This window comes from Anolis sagrei, chromosome 2 (genome assembly GCF_037176765.1).
Source record: "Anolis sagrei isolate rAnoSag1 chromosome 2, rAnoSag1.mat, whole genome shotgun sequence".
Classification (NCBI taxonomy): domain Eukaryota; kingdom Metazoa; phylum Chordata; class Lepidosauria; order Squamata; family Dactyloidae; genus Anolis; species Anolis sagrei.
Window position 1 is genome coordinate 59,667,821 of NC_090022.1, and position 21,336 is coordinate 59,689,156.

Here is a 21,336-nt window from a genome sequence, read left to right on the forward strand (position 1 = left end):
AAGGATTATTAATTTGTTTTCAATAACTGTGTTCCCTATAATACACTTAGTTGTTTCAAAGTGTGTATTTTGAAAATTGTTTTCAGCTTATATATTTCTGCAGATATAATGACTACATTGTGGAAAGCCAGCATGAGTCTATCAGGTATGGATTTTGATGGCGTGCTATATGCATAGAAATATTATCTTTTAATAGAAAAGTTCTTGTGCACAACAAAGCAAAATAAATCAGTTGTTTTAATGAAAACACAAATAGTTACTGTACCATTTTATTGTTCTTATGTACTTCATTAGGTTCAATTTAAGTTTTTAGGAAACTTTAATAAAAATGCTAAAATTTCTGCTGATGCCTTTCCATGACAATATCAGGATTGCAAATTTTCCACTTTCCTTGTAATTCAATACCTTGAAACTTGGGAGAGCAAATGAAGCAAAGAATGATAAATGAAGTGTCTAGATTTTTGAAGCTGAGTAGTATCAGAATAAAAGGACAGAAAGCCTTGTGCTCTCTCAAAGAGAAAAAATCTCAAAAATCTCAAAGAGAAAAAGAAAGGAAGTTACTAGGAAGAGACATGGCCAAAAATGTGTTCTCAAAATATTTGAAAGAAAAAGAAAAATCACTATTTTCAATCAAGAAATGGTATGTTTTTTGTTAAGAGCAGACTCGCTTTCATTAATGAAGCTAATATATAGTCCCCTGATTTCATAGAGGTTCAGAACAAAATACTGCACAACAGGAATAAGCTAACACATCTTGAAGCCTGCTGTTTCAACAACGTTAGTAAAACAATACCCCAGTGGGCTATTACATAGGAATTGCATATGCTTGAGAAACAGGGCAGGACAGAGATTGTGACCGCTAAATACACAAAACTGAGGTCCAGAATAAACTAATTTTGACTTTGAATTCATTATTAGGGGTTTTAAAAAGTAAGTTCATAAGCCTGGGAGGAACCAGAAGTTTATCAAGACGAAATTCTTTCAACAAGTCCTGATCACCCCCTTTTCTTTCTGATCATTCCTAGTTCTTAGGTTTCTGCAGTACTAAAGTAATCTCTTCAAAATGTAGATGTTTCCCATGGAAAGCCTTGTGCAACAGCTTCTCGCCAAGCACGTTAGACATTCTGTCTGTTTACAAAGATTCTACACAATATTTAATTCTACATTCTTGCATACATTGAAGTGGTGCTATTAAATACAGGTATTTGTTGGTCTAATTCTCTGTAATGTATTTAGACTGAAGCTAATATTAACTGTTTATATAACCTGTCCAAAATACCACACAAAATAAAAGATGGCTTCTCCATAAATTTGTGTAAATGTCAAAGAAAATTTGTACTTCCTAATGGCTATCAAACAAAACAAAGGAAAGAAAAACATTATCTGAGAAATGCAGAAATATATTTCATTCCTTTCATTTAACTCTATATTTTGTTCATGACAAATATGGCTGTAATTTCGTGGCATGACTTGATCAATTTTCTAGGAAGACTATGCATATTTGCTGCACATCTCATAATTCTCGTGATGGATGCATCCACATGACCATCTGGTCTTGTTATGTTGCATGATTTTCAATTATTGGGGTACAACAACATGTGATCAGCTTCAGCTGTTCATTTGTATACTTAGTCAGTTGTGTGTGCTCAGGCCTAGTAGGGAAGCAATTTCTGGCTGGGTCCATAAAAATATAAATTCTTCTTTGTAATGGGATAGTGATTATTGCTCACTGGAATTTTAAAAAAAAATGTAATCAGGATATTCCTAAAGAAATATGAATTATACCCAGCAGATGAAGTAAAACTATAGGGCAGTTCTTAACATCTCCTTCCTGAATAGCCGCTTGAACAAGAGGATGCAAGGGGAACTCTAGACATTATGTATGAATTAAATAGTTTTTAAAATGCAACAAATGATTTTTTTCAGTATTCATTTATAGTACCTAGACAGTTGAAAATGGTAGATTACTATAAACAATGTTCAATATTTAATTGCAGGTCAGATGACTTCAAAGTCTACAGAATTTGACTAAAGAAAGAATCTGTTGCTTGTTGTGGAAATGGTTAATAACATCTGCCCAAAGTAACTGCCACAGTCCACCCATAAAAATATGATTTTTGCTTGCAGATTATAAAAGGGAACTTTGGTGGCAATATTATTCTAGATTCATCAGAAGATTAAAGTAAGCATATTTATAGAGACAGAATGGTTTAAAATGTTTATATAGAAAATGTTTGTAGATGACACACAGATTCCAACAAAAATACAGCACAAGTTGAGATACTATATATACATTCATATTGACTCAAGTCATTCATAAAGAAAAGCATCCATCTCACACTGGTCTTTCTCACACAAACAAATGCCACATGGCTTTGAAAACTTATCATGCCTCAGCTGCTTGAGGCAAATTTGGGCATTTAAAACGGGAAAACGAATTAGGACCCTCAAAGCTATATTTTTACTCAGAATTTTATACTAGTTGATGTTAAACATCCATCAATTATTTATTATGATTTGACATCCATTTGCATATGCTGATGATGTAACCGCATAAATATTTATTGTTGAGAATAACATTTTGACCCCCTGAACCAAATAATCCACTCAATGTACCCTATATCCCAGGATCGAATCCCAGATTATCTGGCAATGGAGATTTGTATAATTCAATCCAAAGCAGATAACCTGGGATCAGATCATAGGATATAAGGATAGTGTAGAAGGGGCCTATGGATAACAATACTGGGTCTAGCATCTGTTAACCATAGGAAGGCTGGAGCTAAGCCTAAGAACAAGCAGCAATGCAACAATAGCTTGGAAGTTAATAGTGAAATTCTTTAGAAGAATGAAATAGCATAAAGTGATGGAACAATAATTATAACATTATCAAATCCTTTGAAGTTTTGTAATATCACAAAGGAACTTGGGCTTCTTGAGACTGTTCCAAGTCCAATATACGAGAGGTGTTTCATCATCATCATCATCATCATTATTATTATTATTATACACTTCCCTTCTCATTTTCTCTCTCTTTTATTATCTTAATCATTCTTCAGCATGCAACTCAAGGCTCCCAGTGACCTGAAAGTAGAGTGCCTAACATTGGTATGAGAAATGGATTACTACTGCCCAACTTTTTAAAAGGAATATGCATTTTATACTTAATGATTACATCCAATTTTCCAGGACTGGTTCATGAAAGACGTTTGATGGTTAAACTGCAAGGGAAACTGAAGGAATCGAATGCATCCCTTGGCTTTAAGAAACGAATAAAGCAATTCTGCCTGCAGATTCCAGCATTTGTTATTTCATGTTTAAGTTCCTGTCAGGAACTATAGCAGTGGATAACATGTTCAAAGTTCTCAGGGGTTTAGGTTAGGGTGAGGAAATTCTGTCCTGCTGGCTGAATGTACAACTGACATTCTAGCTCCATGTTTCGCTTGGGGAAAAAGTAGGGCTGATATCCTGCCCAAAAAGTATAGGAACTGGAGGTACTGTAAAGAGATTACTACTATCATGCACATGTGACTGATCTACTACTATGACAATCACAAGAACTTCAAAAAGAATATCAATACATTACATATACACAGGGTATATAACAGCTTGATGCCACTTTAACTTCCACGGGTTTTTGCTGTAGAATCCTGAAATTTGTGGGTGGTGGGCTAGGGTGATCTTGCAGAAAATTCTAAGTACCTCACCAATTATAAATCTCACAATTCTTTAATATTCAGCCATGACAAAATATGGTATGAAATTGAAGCATCCCCCTGTGCTTGGCTCACAAGCCAACTGAACATGTAGAACCACATGATACATTGCGTGTCTCACAGACACATGGAAAATCATAAGAGAACATCATTATGCTTCTATGCTTGCAAATAAGTTTTGTGAATTACACACAGTGTGAGCTTGAGCTAACCTAGATGCAATATGGGAGGAAGATGCAATAACAGATAATTTACTTTTTTATTTCAAATGTTTGATCAGAGCAACTGCACTTTGAAGTTGTGCTGAATCCTTTTCCCAAAACACATTTTATTATACTGCTTTCTCACGTTTGAGTTTCAGAGCATTGCAGTTTAAGTTTGTCTATAGATATTTTATACCTTTCTTTCAAACACTCTTATAGACATATTTGTGGACACACTACAGTTTATACAATTCCGTTAACAAAAAGAGAAAAGTGAATTGGAGGCACTACTAAAAACCAGTAAAACAAAGTCCAGCTATCAACAAAAAAAGGGGGGCAGGGAAGGCGCTCTCACATTTTTTAACTAATTCTGTTCCTTGAGGAATAGTGGAGGAAAGAAGGCATGAAGGGAGAAAACACAATTTTAACGTAATCATAGAGGAATCCACTGAAGCAACTGCACCTCTAATTATATAATAGTTTCAGAGTTCTTATTTTCTCTCTCTTCCAATTACATTTTTGAGTTATACAAGAATGATGCAATAGGCATCAAGTGATACATTGTAGTTGCCACAAATATCATCTGAGATATCATGAAATGCAGTGAAGTAGCTCTGGATCATACCATATCAAAGCAGAAGCTGTACTACAACAACAACAGCACATTGCATGGACACCTTTTTGGACAAAACGTATGTTAGATGCACTGAGAGGCTTTTGGTAAGACAGTACAATAGGGACCAGTGAGAGAATAAAGCCATACCATGAGTTCCATTGTTCCTCTGCAGGGAATGCAAGGGTCTATGGATGGCTTCTTTGTAACTGCCATGTCCATTCAATGGTTTCCTATTATTTCCAAAGTGACAAGATGGTTCCTTTATTGTACAAAGCAGCCGTCTAATTCTTCTCCATTTTGTTTAAATAGGTCTCACATTGTGTAACTGAATTGTAACTCAGTGGGTGACTTGGCTTCACACAATACCTTGCTTTGACTTAAGCAATGTCATGCTCTCCAGTTCATTACAGCTGTGACATTGCGGCATATTTCACTGATCACCATTGTACCATATTCATGACACTGTGGAAATATGAAGAGTCGGTGATTTCTTTGGATAAGTATTTATCAAAAATTGTTTACCTTTTGAGCCTGAGGAAGCTGGGGGGGAGAAACAAGAACAGAATAGAACAAGCCATCATTATATAATTGATGCGATATAGGTGATTTTAGCTGTTTCATTATTATTTTTTTAAAAAAATACCAAGATAATAAAAAGATAAAGGAACAGGAAATTAGTCTGAGTGTATTCAATCTACAGTAGAACAGGAACTAAAGGACAGTATGTCTGCTAAATATTACACCTTGCAATTTGTTAAAATGCTAAAATTCTATTAAAATACTACAATGCTAGAACAAATTGATGATTTTTACCAAAGATACGGTATCTCACTTGAAATATGAAGTTTTATCTTCATGTACACCAACAGATTTCAGTGTGGATCCCTAAAGTTACTGTTTTTAGTTAAAGCCTTTATATTCAATGAATTTTAAAATTAGTCCACCATCATTTAAATATAAGTATGAGCTACATACCAGTGTAAATGATACAACTACAATTTGGTTCACCAACATCCTATTTACACAATGGAAAGTGTTCTTTCAGCGCTCCATTCTATACAATCTGAGCTTTTTGTAATATTTCTTCTAACATGCCAACAGCAGTAAATACAATCTTAACCCACTGAATACACACACCAATATCTTACTGAAAACATGAAGTTAAATATAACCTCCTATAAAGAAGTAAGCAAATATCTATCTGTTGGACTCATTAGACATTGGATATTGGCCACATGAAAATCTAAAATTCTAAGATGATTGTAATCCCTTGTCCCGCATACTCCCAAATGTGCCCATTACTAGACACAGTAGTCAATGTAGTAAAATATTTACATTTTATATTCAAGCTGATGAAATCACAGATGAGATGACACCCTGTTGGTAATTTGGGTAATCATAAACAGACTCACAAGCATGAAAAGTTGCACTGCACGATAGAGCTCATTCATATTCTCACAAGGGGAGTGAGAACATACTATACCATTGAGACCACAATGCAAGCACAACCAGCACTGTGGCTGTGGTACAACTGTCTGAGTGCATGACATTTCTTGATGGGCAATGTGCCCCATTGTACAATATGTCCTGTTGTGAAATGTGTCCCAGAATGCAAGCATTCTAATGTGCAATGTCTCCCAGTGTACATGTTCTGCTGCAATGGGAGTTCCTATTGTGGAATGGGACATATTGTACAATGCACATTTATGCATTGTTGCCATTCACTAGCATGACCCTATATTGTGTCAGCAACTTAGATCTCTCATCATATAGTTACATATCACAGCCTCTGATGCTGGATCTTAGTCACTGTGTTTATTCAATAATGCTGAGCATTCATTACTCAAGTCAGTTATCTCATCCTCCAGGCTTCTGATAGATATGGAAAGGTTAAGTATATGCTAACAGTGTACTTCAGTATCCAACATCAGTGGAATTGTGGGTGTTCTTCTCAGCTGCTAGTCCAGATTTTTAAGGTGCACCGGCAGCTACACGGGGAAAGAACAGTCACCAATTCCAGCCAAAGCAGCAGGATCCAATAGAAGTTTACTATTGGATTCTGACCACAATATATATATTACAGATGGAGAAAAACTAGTGATGAATCTGAAAAAGCATGCATACAGATTCTGCTTACTAGCATATTTCTTGATGGTATTGACAGCAAACACTGAATATGTTTTAAAATTTGCTGCAGTAATCCATGTAGTCTCCTTCACCAATGCTTTTGCAATCCTTAAATGTTTATTCCACATCTAGCTCATCCTTTGCATTTAAAAAATAATTTTAGCTGAAAATACTGTACACATTAAAATACATATTTATATGTCAATTTTTATGTGAGATTAACAAAATCTGCTAATTAACATAGACATAGGAGGATTGCATTTATGGACCAGGAGACAAATCATGGCTCAAACGATCTCCATCAATATTTCTGAGGCACCAGTGCAGTCTACTATGATAATCACTTTGCCATTGTTCCTTTAAAATCTGCTGGTTGTCACAATCATGTCTTCTTGATTTTAATTCCTATGCATGCACAAACACCCTCCTGATAGGGATAGAAGATGTACCCATAAATATTTTTGTTCTTGAAGAGAAATAGTGTCTCAACATATCAAGACAACATTTTAAATATATTCACCTTCTGAAAGGTTTTTATGTTTCTGAAAAAAAATGTGAACATTATTTGTACAAAACCTCTGGTTTACACAAATAATTTTTCACAATAAGTGCCATTTCACTCACCATTATTTCATTCACCAGTAAAAAGAAATGAAATTGTTCATTCTTTCACCCAGGAAGATTCTTTTGTTATAATTATTTACTCTGAAACTAGCTATACATTATTTGTCCAAAGCACAAGCAACTCATTGTTATACCTAGTAAGCATTTATTTGAAATTACTTGCAATGCTTCAACTGACAGTTATTCCTAGGAAAGGCTATGGACAGCAAAAAAATTTCCTAGCAATAAAAGCAAGACTTATAGGCCAATCCATAAAAAGTGCTTATCTCTGTAAAATCCAGTGGGTACTATTGATTCCAGTGGTTTCCTTAAATCCTGCCAAGATAAGTGTTTAAAAAAGAAAGAGAAAGGCAACATGAGCTTTCTGTTAATCCTCAAAAGCATAATGTAGCAGCTCTTTTTCTTGCGTATAGTTGAAATTATATTTGTATGCTTTTGCCCAGGCCTAAAGTATTACATGTCATCTGTTTCTCTTTTCTGTGCCAGTATTTTTAAACTTCAGCTTTCTAAAATATATGGTTCACATTTATCATCTTATGTTTAGGATATTCTGTAGTACAAATAAATATAATTCAGTTTTGACCTCTTTTTATTTCTTGGATCTTTTATCCTTCTTATTAAATTTTTAAATGATGGATTCATGGAGTTGACCACAAGGTCCATCCATTCCAACCCCCTGACATTCAGGAATATGTAACCAAAGCATTCCTACTGATGGCCATTCAGTCTATGGGGCTGAGCATAAGCAAGATCCATTGGGAAGTACCACTGAGATCACTGGGATTTACTTTAGTATTGCAGCCCAACTAAATTAGAAAACGACAAATATTTCTGGGAAAACATGCAGGGACTTAGAAAGAGAGATCAGCATAAACTCATTCTTGGCTTTTGGAAAATATTAGATCATTACAAACAGCTAAGGCACACATTGGCTCTGCTCATATACTTTACTTACTTGCAGAACAGAGATTAATCTATTCCTGGTTATTCAGTTCTACTATAAAGTTACGATTGTTGGTAATATACCACACTGCAAAATTTCATTATAGATAATTATTGACAATGCATATTTAAATTAAAAGAGATTTTTTTCATTCATCTGGATATACATGACATTTTATTATGAGTTCTTAAAGTTTGAATGCATTCATTTCATATCATGTGGATTAGTTTTTGTCCGGGCTTGGCCCCATGTAAGCCGCTCCGAGTCCCCATTGAGGAGATGGTGGTGGGGTATAAATAAAGATAATAATAATAATAAAAATTATTATTATTATTAAAAATTTAATTACCATACTTTTTAACATCCTGTTATAGTTCCATAGACCCAGTCACATATGGAGCTCATAAAACTCAGGGTGGTTCTACACCTTATCCCAGGACCGATCTGGCATGGAGTATATGGTTTACTCAGCCATTGTAGAAGTGTGGGGAAGTCTTCATTGTCAGATGACCCCTTACCATCACCACCCCCCCCATTCTCCTTTTCATGGCAGTCTCTGAATACAACATGGGTCCTACCAGTTGGTTGATGCAAGCAGTGATATTGACCAGGGCACTAGGGTGATAAAGGAGGGGGAGGAGGAATTGCTCCACTTCACCACTCTCATTTCCAATCACTCTGGCACACTGGCTAACCTCACTCTAGGCAACGACTGACTGGAAGGACCCATGCCATGACTGGAGGTTACAGTGACAAGGAGAATGGGAGGGAGAGTGCCATCCTGTGTCCTGTGTAAACACCTGCAGCAGGTTCTGTCTGAGGCAAAATGTGGAGCAACTCATGACTTTGATTAACATGGAGCAGCTTTGCCCTGTGTTAAACCAGATCAGCCCTATGCATGGTTTGGCTGTCATGGAGCTGATTCAGATGCCTTTCACTATGGTTCCCATTGGTCCTCCAGTTGTTTTAGATCTCAACTCCCAGAAATCATAGCCAGCTTACCAACTGTTAGGGATTGTGGGAACTGAGGTCCAAAACACCTGAAGGATGAAAAAGTTGGGAACCACTGCTCTAGGTGATCAGTGTAGATGCATCTTCCATCTCAGAGATGTATATTGAAAAGTACATGCTGCTTTGCGGACAAAACAATTTTTACACACACACACACAAGTGTAGCATACTTTGTAAAAAGTCCTACCAGATATAAAAAGTTTTGCAGTTTTTTCATTTGCAAAAGTAAGCATGAAACAAGTGAAGTTTTACATCCAGTGTATTGCCAAAGGCTTTCATGGCCAGAATCACTGGGTTGTTGTGAGTTTTCCGGGCTGTATGGCCATGTTCCAGAAGAATTCTCTCCTGACATTTCACCTGCATCTATGGCAGGAATTATCAGAGGTTGTGAGGTCTGTTGGAAACTAGGAAAATGTGCTTTATATATTATTATTATATATCTGTGGAATGTCCAGGGTGGGAGAAAGAACTCTTGTCTGTTTTAGAGGTAGGTGTGAATATAGCAATTGGCCACCTCGATTAGAATTTACTGGCCTAGCAGTTTTTAAGGTCTGGCTTCTTACTGCCTGGGGGAATCCTTTGTTGGGAGGTGATTAGTTGGCCCTGATTGTTTCTTGTCTGGAATTCCACTGTTTTTTAGTGTTATTCTTTATTGACTTATTATTTTAGAGGGTTTTTTTAATACTGGTAGCTAGATTATGTTCATTTTCATGGTTTCTTCCTTTCTGTTGAAATTGTCCACATGCTTGTGGATTTCAATGGCTTCTCTTTGTAACCTGACATGGTAGTTGTTAGAGTAGTACAGCATTTCTGTATTCTCAAATAATATGCTGTGTACTAGGCTTGTTTGATCACAGAAAAAAATGGTTCAAAACTTGTTTTGAATGTGGCGATTCGGTTTGGAAATGATTTCCAAAATTTCACGGAAAAAAAGTCATAATTTTCTGAATTTTCCGAAATGGTTTGTTAATGGCTGGCACGATTGCGCAATATGCGAAAAACTGCTTCCCCAAGGTAATTTTGAACAGATAAAAGCAGATTTGTAGTTCTCACAAGCACTGTGTGTCTCCCAAAGCAGGGATGCCTCAAGGCAAGTAGTGTTGGGTGGTTCACAAAGGAAATTTTGAACAGATAAAAGCAGATTTCTATCTCCCACAAGTAATAACGTACAAAAATGTAGTGTGCAACCCCAAGCAGAGATATTATTATTAGAAATTATTATTACAAATTATTTGAAATTGTTAGCAGATAAGAGGATACCAAAAGTCCAAAGGGACTTTCTGGGATCCCAAAGTCCAAGGTCTCTAGAAAGTTTAATTCAATTGGCAGACAGTGGCAGGCAATTGAATTAAAAGTTTGTTCTAAAAGTTGTTCTTTTGTGCTTCCCTGCCCTTCTTCCCTCCCCAAGCAAGCCTCACAGGCAACAGGCCTGCTACCAGCAGTTCTCTTATCCCCAATTTGTTGTTCCCTTCCCTCCCTATCCGTAACCCTGTTCCTCTGTCGCACCTTTCCCACCCAAGCTGCCTTCTCAACCCGACCCATTCGGGTCCCCTGCTTGCAATGGGCCCATGAGGCAGGCATGGCCCTTTTTAAAGCACAATGGCTGCCGTGCCATAACCACGCCCCTCCCCACATGGGTTCCCTTCATTGGCTGGAGGCAAGCCAATTCTGTTTGGGCAATGCTGCATTGGTGCAGACTTGTCCACAGCTGCATGGTATACTGTAGACACCTGCAGAGGTGAGAGGATCCCTCTTGTCCTCTTTTACATCCAGATTTCTAAGACTTTGAGCTGTTGGGTCCAGTCAACACACCCCGGCTGACATCATGTTAAGCCTTTCCCAACTAGAGTAGACCCATTCAATGAAATGATGAATGTTAAGTCAATGTGTAACTAAACCTTATTGATCCATTGAGACTATTCTAAGATGGGAGTATTCCTGGATTCAGCTGGAGGCCCAAATATCAGCAGTGGAAGCCTGGATATCAGCAGTGACCAGGAGTGCTTTTGCACAGTTAAAGCTAGTGTGCCAACTGCACCTGTTCCTGGAGAAATCAGATCTGGCCATGGTGGCACATGAATTGGTTACATCCTGGTTAGGCGCTTTACTGTAAAGTGCTCAGAAACTTCAGTTGGTCCAAAGAGCAGCAGCTGCCTACAGGGAGCATTCAATTACACTGTTGCGGTAGTTCCACTGGCTGCCAGCACGTTTCTGAGCGCAATTCAAAGTGCTGATTTTGACCTACAAAGCCCTATATGGCTCTGGTCCGGGTTATCTGAAGGACCACATCTCTTTCTATGAACCTGGGAGACATCTACGATCTACTGGGGAGGCCTTCTCTCATTCTCACCACCCATTCAAGCATGCTTGGTGGGAACACAAGAGAGGGTCTTTTCAGTGGCTGCTCTCTCTCTTTTCAGTGTCTTTTCAGTGGCTGCTTTTCAGTGGCTGCTCTCAGGCTGTGGAACTCCCTCACAAGAGAAACCAGATTGGATGCTGCAAGCAGGTCAAGACCTTCCTCTGCCAACAGAGGAAGGTCTTAAAGGTCTTTTGGGGAAGGGGAGGCTCTGAGGACAGTGGGAGCGATTGGGGAGGATAAGAGTTTTAAAGGCCATTTTAATGAATTCTGTTTTTACCACAATATTATTATTTAATTGTTTTTAAACTTTTTAGTGTGCATAGATGTTAATCACCTTGAGTCCCCATGGAGAGAAAAGCAGGATAGATGTGATGGTATGTCTGTACCAGGAGCTCCAACTTCATTTTCTTTCTATTTCAATGTTTGCATGCATTCCAAAGTTTCAGGGATTCTACAGGTGGCTTCCTTTGGTTTGCAGTCATAGGGTAAGCCACCTGTCTACCACTGTTAAGTTTGGATCTGCCTCTTCTCCCAGGGAGATGGGAAGGGAAGAGGGGGCCATTTTTAGTTAGTCTTAGTGAGGAAAGCTAAGTTAGAGGATGTGGACAAGCTTCACCTGCAGAAAAACTTCATTTTTCCAAGACATTCTGGGGGAGTATCCCCAAAGCTCTGGCTGGGAGCTTGCAGCCTCTCAGCCTTACAGCATCTGAGGGAAACAGCCCTAAAGTCTTAAAGAAATTCCAGAGGGAAAACAGCTTTACAGGCCCAAAGAACTCCAGCTGGAGAATCTACAAGCTTTGTCTGGTAGGTTTACTCGGTACCAAGACGCAGTTTGGAATCGGTTGTAGATCCCACACCAACAAAGCTTAGATAACAGACAGCCTGGGAGAGGTTAAAAAAGGGTTTTCCTCTCAAAGTATAAGAACAATTAATGAAGACACTTGCCTGTCCCTTGTGGACAAGATTAAGGAAGCCACCAGTTGATTTAAAGCCTTGAAGCATTTGTTTGACTCATTGAAGATTTGAGAAATATCTGTTTAATTTGTTCAATAATAAAGGACTTTGTTTAACCTTTCAAGCCATCTAAAGACCATTTCTTCAAGGAAATCCTTGAGGGCCTCTTTCATGGCGCCCTGGCTTCCCGATGGGCACAAGGTGCACGTCCTATTTCAAAAGACAATTATTACAGGCCCAGTGCGAGACAGAACAATAGAAGAACAGCATAAGTCAGATAAGCAGGTGAAGGAGAATTTTGTAGACTCTTTCACATCTAAAAAAAAAGATGCTGTAATGTCTTGAAGCACCTTCACAGATTCTGAAGGTATATGGGTATGGAATTGCAAGGAGAGGAAGAGAAAAATTGACTGAGAGAATAGATCCCTACTAATTTCATAGAATCATAGAATAATAGAGTTGGAAGAGACTACATGGGCCATCTAGTCCAACTCCCTGCTATGAATTTGTTCAAGCAAGATTTGTCTGCATAAAAACTGTTACCTGCCACATAAATACATGTTACTTCCTGTGAAGTAACAGAAAGTATTGAGAAAATATTTAGGTGAATTAGTGATAATTATTTTTCTGACAGAAATATAGTATATCGAGAGATATACATGGCAGCCTTTCATCTTCATGATTGTCATTACTACCCTTCTTTCTTCCAAAGGAAGCAGCATCTTTATCATGTGACAAGGGATGACAACTAACTTTTTCAGGAAAAGATTTCTTCTAATCTTTGTTTTATGTTGACAACCTTTTATAGCCATGCTGTATAGTTTATTCTGTTCATAGTATCAACAAACCAAGAATTTTCAACTTTTATGGGAAACAGTTCCACATTAAGTTCCATATATAGTATGTCTGTAGACACCTGAAAATATGGACAATAGTCAAATTTATCTTTTTCCTATACCTGTGTTGGAAGCCTATCATAAAATTGCACTAGAAGTCTGAGGAGAGGATATTTTTTGGAATATAGGTACAATGAATCCATGGATAAGGGGTCATACTGTATTGTTCTAATATCAATAACTTGATATTATATTTTGTAAAAAGTTAGAGGAGTCATGTAACAAAACCACTTCAACAGTGTGGCTATTAAAGTACTATTTAACAAAAACAGTATTATCCCTCTGTTATTGATTTCATTTAATGGTATTAATGTAATTAATTTTACAGCACAATTATTATTTATTTATTGAATTAACAACCTATCTTTCTCTTGGAATATGCATTTATTTGGAATGTTTAAAGCACAACTGGATATTGAACATGTTTTCTAACTGAAATGAATTATGCAATTTATTTTTCTTTTCAGTTCAAATTCCATTGCTTCAGTATCTTCTCAGCAGAAAGTAACACAGTTGCTACGGGAAAGAGCAGTATGTACAATATGAGATCAACTATCAAAACTACCATTCCAAAATATAATTTTTAAAGTTTATTTTAAAAGGGGAGACACAAGAGCTATGTTAATAAAATTAAAGGAAAATAGTCTGCATATATTCCGTACTTTATTCTAGAAACATTTCTAATATAAAACTCACCAAAGTCTTAATTCCATATATAAATATGAGCTACATGAAGTACAATAAAATATTTAACAGAGCTTCCAATGGTTATTTAAAAAAACACTCTTTAATATGTTTTTCATATGTAAAATATGTTTTTAAACAGTGTCTTTATAGAAACACTGGACCAAACTATCAGACAAACTGATAAATGTAAATATTTTCACTTGGTACCAAAAAGGCAGTATCACAAAGGCAGAAATATTTGATTGCTGACGTTTAGCCTAACAATGATGGCGGGAGGAGAAGGGGGGGGGGAGAACTATGGGTTTTATACTAAGACATCAATCTATAGTTGTGCACTTTCAAGTTGTTTCTGACTTATGGCAACCCTCAGGCAAACCTATCACATAGTTGTCTTGGCAAGATTTGTTCAAAGATTTGCCTTTGTCTCCTCCTGAACGCTCACTGAGAGGTTTCCATGGCAAAGTTCTCCAGAGTCCATCCAATGCTCAAACCACTACACAACCACTAACAAACTGTCTCTACGGGTGCTAAAAACCCTAATTAAAATCTGCACTGGCAACTATCCATTCTTACACTCAGTGGGGTTCTTCAAGGAGATCATTGGCTACTGTTGTAAATTCAGGAAAGGAGAAGCAAGTTTTGTCCATTTCTGAGGTCCAAAGGTGTTCCTCTTTTTCAGATGCACAGCAATAACCAATCAGGAGCTAGCTAGGAGTTGAGCAATAGAGTGATCCTGTTGCTGTCATAAAATTGTGTAAGGAGGAGCAGACTACATCCCCACATGATCAGCATGAGTGTGCTGATCAAACTTTATGGTTTGCCAACAACTGAATATGTTCTTAGGCCCCATCTACACTTGCCATTTAATGTAGATCAAACTGCATTATTAGTGGTTAGTGTAGATTCATATTATTCAGTTTAACTGCATTGAGCTGTGTCATATCATTTATTTATTTATTTATTTAAAACGTTTATATTCCGATCTTCTCTACCTCTGTAGAGGGACTCAGACTGGCTAACAGCAAAGATTCAGTGCTAACACTGAAAATCTAAAACATAATACACAACATTAAGTTACCAATTACATTACATAAATTACATAAGTCTAAAATGACCATATAATGCAGTTCAATCTTCATTATATGGTCAGTGTAGATGGGGTCCAAGTCTCTTTATTTGAACCAAGACTGATCTCTAATATCATCAGGGCTTTTTGATACACATATTATGCACTTCCAAAAGATCATTTTTTGCAGTTTGCAATCCAAGCAATCCAAGTAGTGGAGGCTAATAATATGGAAATAAAAAGAACAATCCACCTTCCCATAGCATCCTCAACCATGATCAAGCATGATCATTTCTCCTTCTCATATCAGTTAAAATAAGCATTCCAGTGATGCTAGAAAACACCAAATCAGTATTGTCTTCATCTGAGCAGAGAATGGAAGACTTCCATTTGCTAAATGTATTTAAAATAATGGCGGGATAGCCATTCATCAGGCATGCTTTCATTATGCTGATTTGCTGTACCATAGCATTTTTTTTGTGCTGAACATGGCTGGGTTACATCTAAGGGGCTTTCAAGATCTATAATGAACAACACTTATATCTTAAGTGAACAACACTTTAAGAAAATAGAAAGACATTATACATTTGTGAAGTCCCAAAAAGAATTTAGTTTAAAGGAATAGCTTACTACTAAAATGAATATTATTTTATTTGCACTAGATACCACTAGGAAACCTGAATAAAAATTTAAATATGTATTTTACACCTTACTGAGATCTATTTCCTTTCCCCTCTAAAATAAAAGACTGCAGGCTTTGACTTTGCTGAAATGTTATTTATTACTTAACAAAGAAACAGAATACTATCATCCTCTGTGTATTGTATTGTAATGTATTGTAATATTAAACTTTTTTTTAGATTATGCTCCACAATCTAAATCTTTAATCAGAAGGGTTTTTATTTTGGACTGGGAGAGGGAAACTAATTATCTTTTAAAGATTAAGTATATTATTAGCTTTAGGGAAGAGAAATTAGAACTATATTTCATTGTATTTAATAACAAGAATAAGAGCAATGCATCAAATATTTTCTTTCCAATTGTGGATGTAAAGAAAATGTTACCATCAAGTCTTTTACAACAAAGCCTTCTTAAATATGATCAAGAGTGGAAGACTAACACATTTTGAGGTTTTCCACTTCTTTGGGGTTTTGTCCTGCAAAACCCAATCTATTTATAAAATATATTTATGCAAAATGCATTTTAACACAAAATCTTTTCATGCATAGACAATGTTATTGGGCAAGGAGATTTTTCACTGATATGAAATCAATCAATCTATCTATCTATCTATCTATGCACGAATAAAAGGATTGGTGACTGACAGTCCCTCTTTAAACTCAAGTGAGTGCACAAGCTTTTTGTCCCCTGCCCCCCCTCCCCAAAGTAAAGGATAGCAATAGTTCAGCAGGCTTTTACCACTTTAGCTGACAAATACGCTTGTATCACTTTTGCAACAAAAGGATGTCATAAAACTGAAATAATTAGTTCATTGAGTCAAACAGCTTCATTTCAGAGATTTAAAATGAAGCTTCATAATCCAAGAATGAACATTTGCATCATTACATTCAATGAGGCTTCTCATTCCAATGGAACACTTTTGCCTTTACAAATGTTAACAATGGTTTCACCTACTTCACTTCAGCTTCCTCTTCAGATTAAGAATTTGTAGCTGAGGTATTTAAATTCAGTGCTGTGGAACAACTAAGCGGCTCCATTTAAATTCACAAACATTCACTTTATGAAATGTCCAGAACAGTGGTACAGATAGAGCATTAAAAGAAAAAGATATTGGATTCAAGATGACACAGGATATCACTTTTGAAACAGATGCAAAGAAATGTTATATTATTTCAAAAGACATATGAAGATAATTTTATCTAGACAAAATATCTTATTATATTTCAATTGATATTTGTGAAATGTTGTACACTTTATTTGTTAGTATGAACTATAACAGAGTGATGCTTACTAACTGACTATTATCTTGTGTAGAAATTTAAAATTCCACATTGGGGAAAATCATTTGAAAATTAATGGATTTTATGGCTTCTTCTTGGTGCTGTTTGCTTTTTCCTCATTGCAAAATGTAATTTCAAGCTGAAATCCAATTGCTAGAGTCAACTAGAGTAGAAATACTGAATCAATTATGGCAGAGAGGCTCTTTTTGTTGGGAAGTTTTGGGGAGTTGTAGCTAAAAACAATACTTGTTGGATCCCAAGCCATTTCTATACCAGAATAAATTTGAACTAGAAAGATCAAAACACTTTTGTGAGAATGAGAGAGAGAGACGTGCATTGAAAATTATGTTTATAAATGAGAAAGTGAATCAGGACTCCTGGGACAAGGCTCTTTAATTATTGTGTGACATCTGAGGAAATTTCTACACAAATATTAACGGACTGAGGTGTGAGGAACCGACTGCCACCACAAGTTTTCCTTCCTGAATTAAGTAAAATGGAAAATCATAAAAATAAATCTGGAAAAAGATATTCGAATTTTTAGGAAATAGTTTTAGATTTTAGAAAAATGGTTTGTGATGTCATTCCTTCCCTGCACATCAATTTACATTTATATATATATGGACATGATTCGCATAAATAGAACATTCCATTAGGAATTACTGAATATCTCTGTGCAAGAAGGGGAAACAAAACAACAGGCATATATATTCACACACATTTGGAAAGAACAAATATAGGAAATATTAACTTTAGAATCATTTTGGCTCAGTAGTGCATTATATCTAAACTTCCCAAAATGCAATGTGGTTTTCTTTTTTTAAGAAAAGGAACAGTGTTCCAAAATAAAAGACACTGCCTAGCCGTGGTTTCTTTCCTAGCCAGCATCCTTGCTGTTAGCTTCTATTGGCAGCTCTACAAAAATGATACACGGGCAGTTTAATTTTAATTACTGCCAGTTCTAATTATTATTAAATGAGGCATTTATGAAGATTGGTGGGAAGGCGAAACTTAACAGACTATCTTTTCTCCCTTTCCTTCCATGACAAAAGAATTTCTCTGAACTACAAACACAGAGAGTTACAAAAGCATATAGATTTAAAAGGTGAGAGATGTCATTTTGTTGAAATCATATGGGGCCAGCAATTTTTAAAATACAGAACTATGGTTTTCTAATGTATGACAGATAAGCAAAGAAAATGGCAGGTACAAGAATGTGTGTGTATACATAAAAAAAACCCACATGTGCATTAATGCTTCCACATTATAACAGTTTCAACATTAATTCTCCAAGTATAGTTCAGGGCCATGAATAGAATGTTAGAATAGGAGGCCAAAGAGGAAGAAGTGGATTTTGGTTTTAACAGGAAAAGGGTTGGATGGGCAGCAATAACTGTAAAATCTGAAAGAGAGGAAACCTGGAGAAGGAAAGACAAAAAAGGTGGAGGTTGGGAAGTGAGAAGAGTGAAATGGATGCTAATTTGCTTCCAGAACAAGGTGGGAGATCATTTTGATTTTCTGTCTGAAACTGTATGAGTCCAGCATGGAGATAGGAATTACTTATTAAGTAAATAAAAGTCACCCATCCATCCAACAGGCACTGTAAAGCAAAAGGCTGTTCAATCAACACAATAGGAGATGAGGTCCACCAAAGTTACTAAGGTGGTGATTGGAGGGTGGGCCAATTAAAAAATCAGTTTACACTTACCACCCACATATGCTCCTTCTATCACCCACCCTCCCATCAAAACAAAGCAGTTGGTGGTTCCTCTGTACATAAAAATATATCTCGCAACAACAACTACTGCTATTTCAAAAGCATTACACTAGAACAGAAATTTAGCATCTAACATCAGAAAAATATACCTATCTACCACAAAGACCCACTTTCCTATGTTGTTGTTTACTCAATAGTAAGTCCATCTTTTCTATTGAGATACAAAAGCAATGGCCTGGCAGATCTGACAAAATAAGCCATAATATACAATGAGGTGGATTTGTTGCTCTTCAAACCAGGGATACAGCTCATTGTTCTGTTCACTGGAAAATAAGAACATAGTTTTTCTTTTAGAATGCACCCTCGTCACAGTTGCAGTTTTTCGTCTGTATTTTGCAATAATTTTCCCATTCATTTGAGGAAAGTGTAATTACCTACAGTGTCACAGGCATCAACTGATGATTGTATTGTATTGATTATGAGCTTTGCTCTGTGTGAAATAGATGGTGGACTGTGTTAAGCATTGTGAAGTTAAAAAAACTTACCTACCATCTTTTATAGAGGTGACTTGTATATGCTACACTCTGGGCAATTTTCTCTCTTTCATGCTGCAAGCTGAAAATGTCTTGAATGTAGAATAATGTTTGACAAAGAAAAATAGACCTCTTGCTCTTTTTTTGGTACCCGTAATTTTCCTCCCCAAAAATATGCACAAATGTTGGAAATATCAGAAATCATGAGATGAATCCAAGGAATGAATAAGAAATTGATTTGAATGTTTCCATGTCTTACCATTTAATTTTTGAAATAAGCTCTTTAAATATTATGTTCATTTTAACCAATATAAATGTAGTCTGGAAATCCAGGGGAAAAGTTCCCTAATTTAGTGACCTGTTTCTTTTTATGTTTCAGATTTGGGTTATGCAGCCGCATAACATTTTGTGTTCAAACATGAACTTTGATTTTAAAGCATTCCTTATAATTTCAGATAAAGCGGTTGTATGACAACAAGAAGTTGACAAATCTTCTAGCCTACTTATCATCAACTAAAAGTGTGTCACCAGGAATGGTTTTTTTAGGTATAATGGGTAAAGAACTGGATAGTAAATATGAACTATTTCTCAGATAAAAACTTGGAAATGGACTGAAGGACCAATGATAGAAGAATGGACTAATATAGATGCTGAATAGTTACCCCAAATTGCCAAAGTGATGTGCATTTTAAAGGACTGAAGATCGTTTTTTTTAAAAGGTTGGAAAATTTTTTATGCTTTTTCAGGAATAGGAAAGCTAATGATGTTACAGTTTATGTCTATGGGTACTAGTACCTCCAGTAGGATTACTAGGGTGAATCTGTAATTGTAGAATAAAACATTTCCCCCTCTTTCATTACAGCTTGGAATGAAAAGTCAATTTCCCCATCATAACTAAGTTAGTTAGAGTTTAATGTTTTCGTTCAAGACATAATCATGCTAATTTAGAATATAAATACACATAATCATATTAGTTTAGAATACAAATATCAAAAGGGATATTGGAGGCTAACTGAATGAAGTTGGTAGCATATGCTTTCATAGACCATGGGCTCTTCTGAGCAGTTTAGGCAAGTGGAAATGTATTCCAGGGCTATTGTATAGATAGCAAAATAATGCATCTGCTCTGATAGGCTGGCCAACATATCACCTCCTCGACATCACTAATAGCGCTACTGCCACTTTTAACTTATTACAGAGCTTGGTCTAAACTCCTAGTTATTGCAGGTGTCACTGCTGATGTCACAAAGGATTGCCCACATGACCAGCAAGAAAGGGGGGGGGGGGCTGCCCTATCTTTCTTACTGGTCTTGCAAGCACCTCTTTCTAACATGAGAAGAGGTTTTTAACAAGCTAGGAATGGTTGTGGGACAATCTCTCTCCTTTCTCTGTGCTGATGATTGCAGGTGATGGTAACAGTGTCCAGTCCTGGAGAGTGGATCAGGTCAAACCAAACCTGATCCTTCTGCTTGGACTACCCTGAAGACACAGGATACTCTGGAGTATCCTATTCCATAAAATTCCAGAGTAGCTCCCGACTTTGCCCAAAATTAGGTAAAATTTGTTGAGAGCACAAACAAACCCAGAAACCAGAATACTCATCTGAAGCCACTGTGTATTGTGATAGTCCATTTAGGGTGAATAGTCCATTTAGGGTGAATCTGGGGGTTTGAAGAGTGTAGAAAAATCCCTATGTACATATCTACATTGACCCTTCATCCTGAATCATAGAATCATAGAATCAAAGAGTTGGAAGAGACCTCATGGGCCATCCAGTCCAACCCCCTGCCAAGAAGCAGGAATATTGCATTCAAATCACCCCTGACAAATGGCCATCCAGCCTCTGCTTAAAAGCTTCCAAAGAAGGAGCCTCCACCACACTCCGGGGCAGAGAGTTCCACTGCTGAATGGCTCTCACAGTCA

The 21,336-nt window shown here is 36.5% G+C and overlaps 1 protein-coding gene across 2 annotated transcripts in view; it reads right to left on the bottom strand.

The window, feature by feature from the left end:
- CACNA2D3 (calcium voltage-gated channel auxiliary subunit alpha2delta 3) overlaps nucleotides 1-21,336 on the bottom strand; it is a 674,683-nt gene that overhangs the window by 191,915 nt on the left and 461,432 nt on the right. Inside the window, exon 14 of one of the 2 annotated variants that reach the window (XM_067463552.1) lies at nucleotides 5,058-5,075. The exons of the other annotated variant lie outside the window; for it this stretch is intronic. Coding sequence (XP_067319653.1) covers nucleotides 5,058-5,075 — 18 coding nt within the window. The remainder of the gene's footprint in view (nucleotides 1-5,057; nucleotides 5,076-21,336) is intronic. 2 annotated transcript variants of the gene reach the window in all.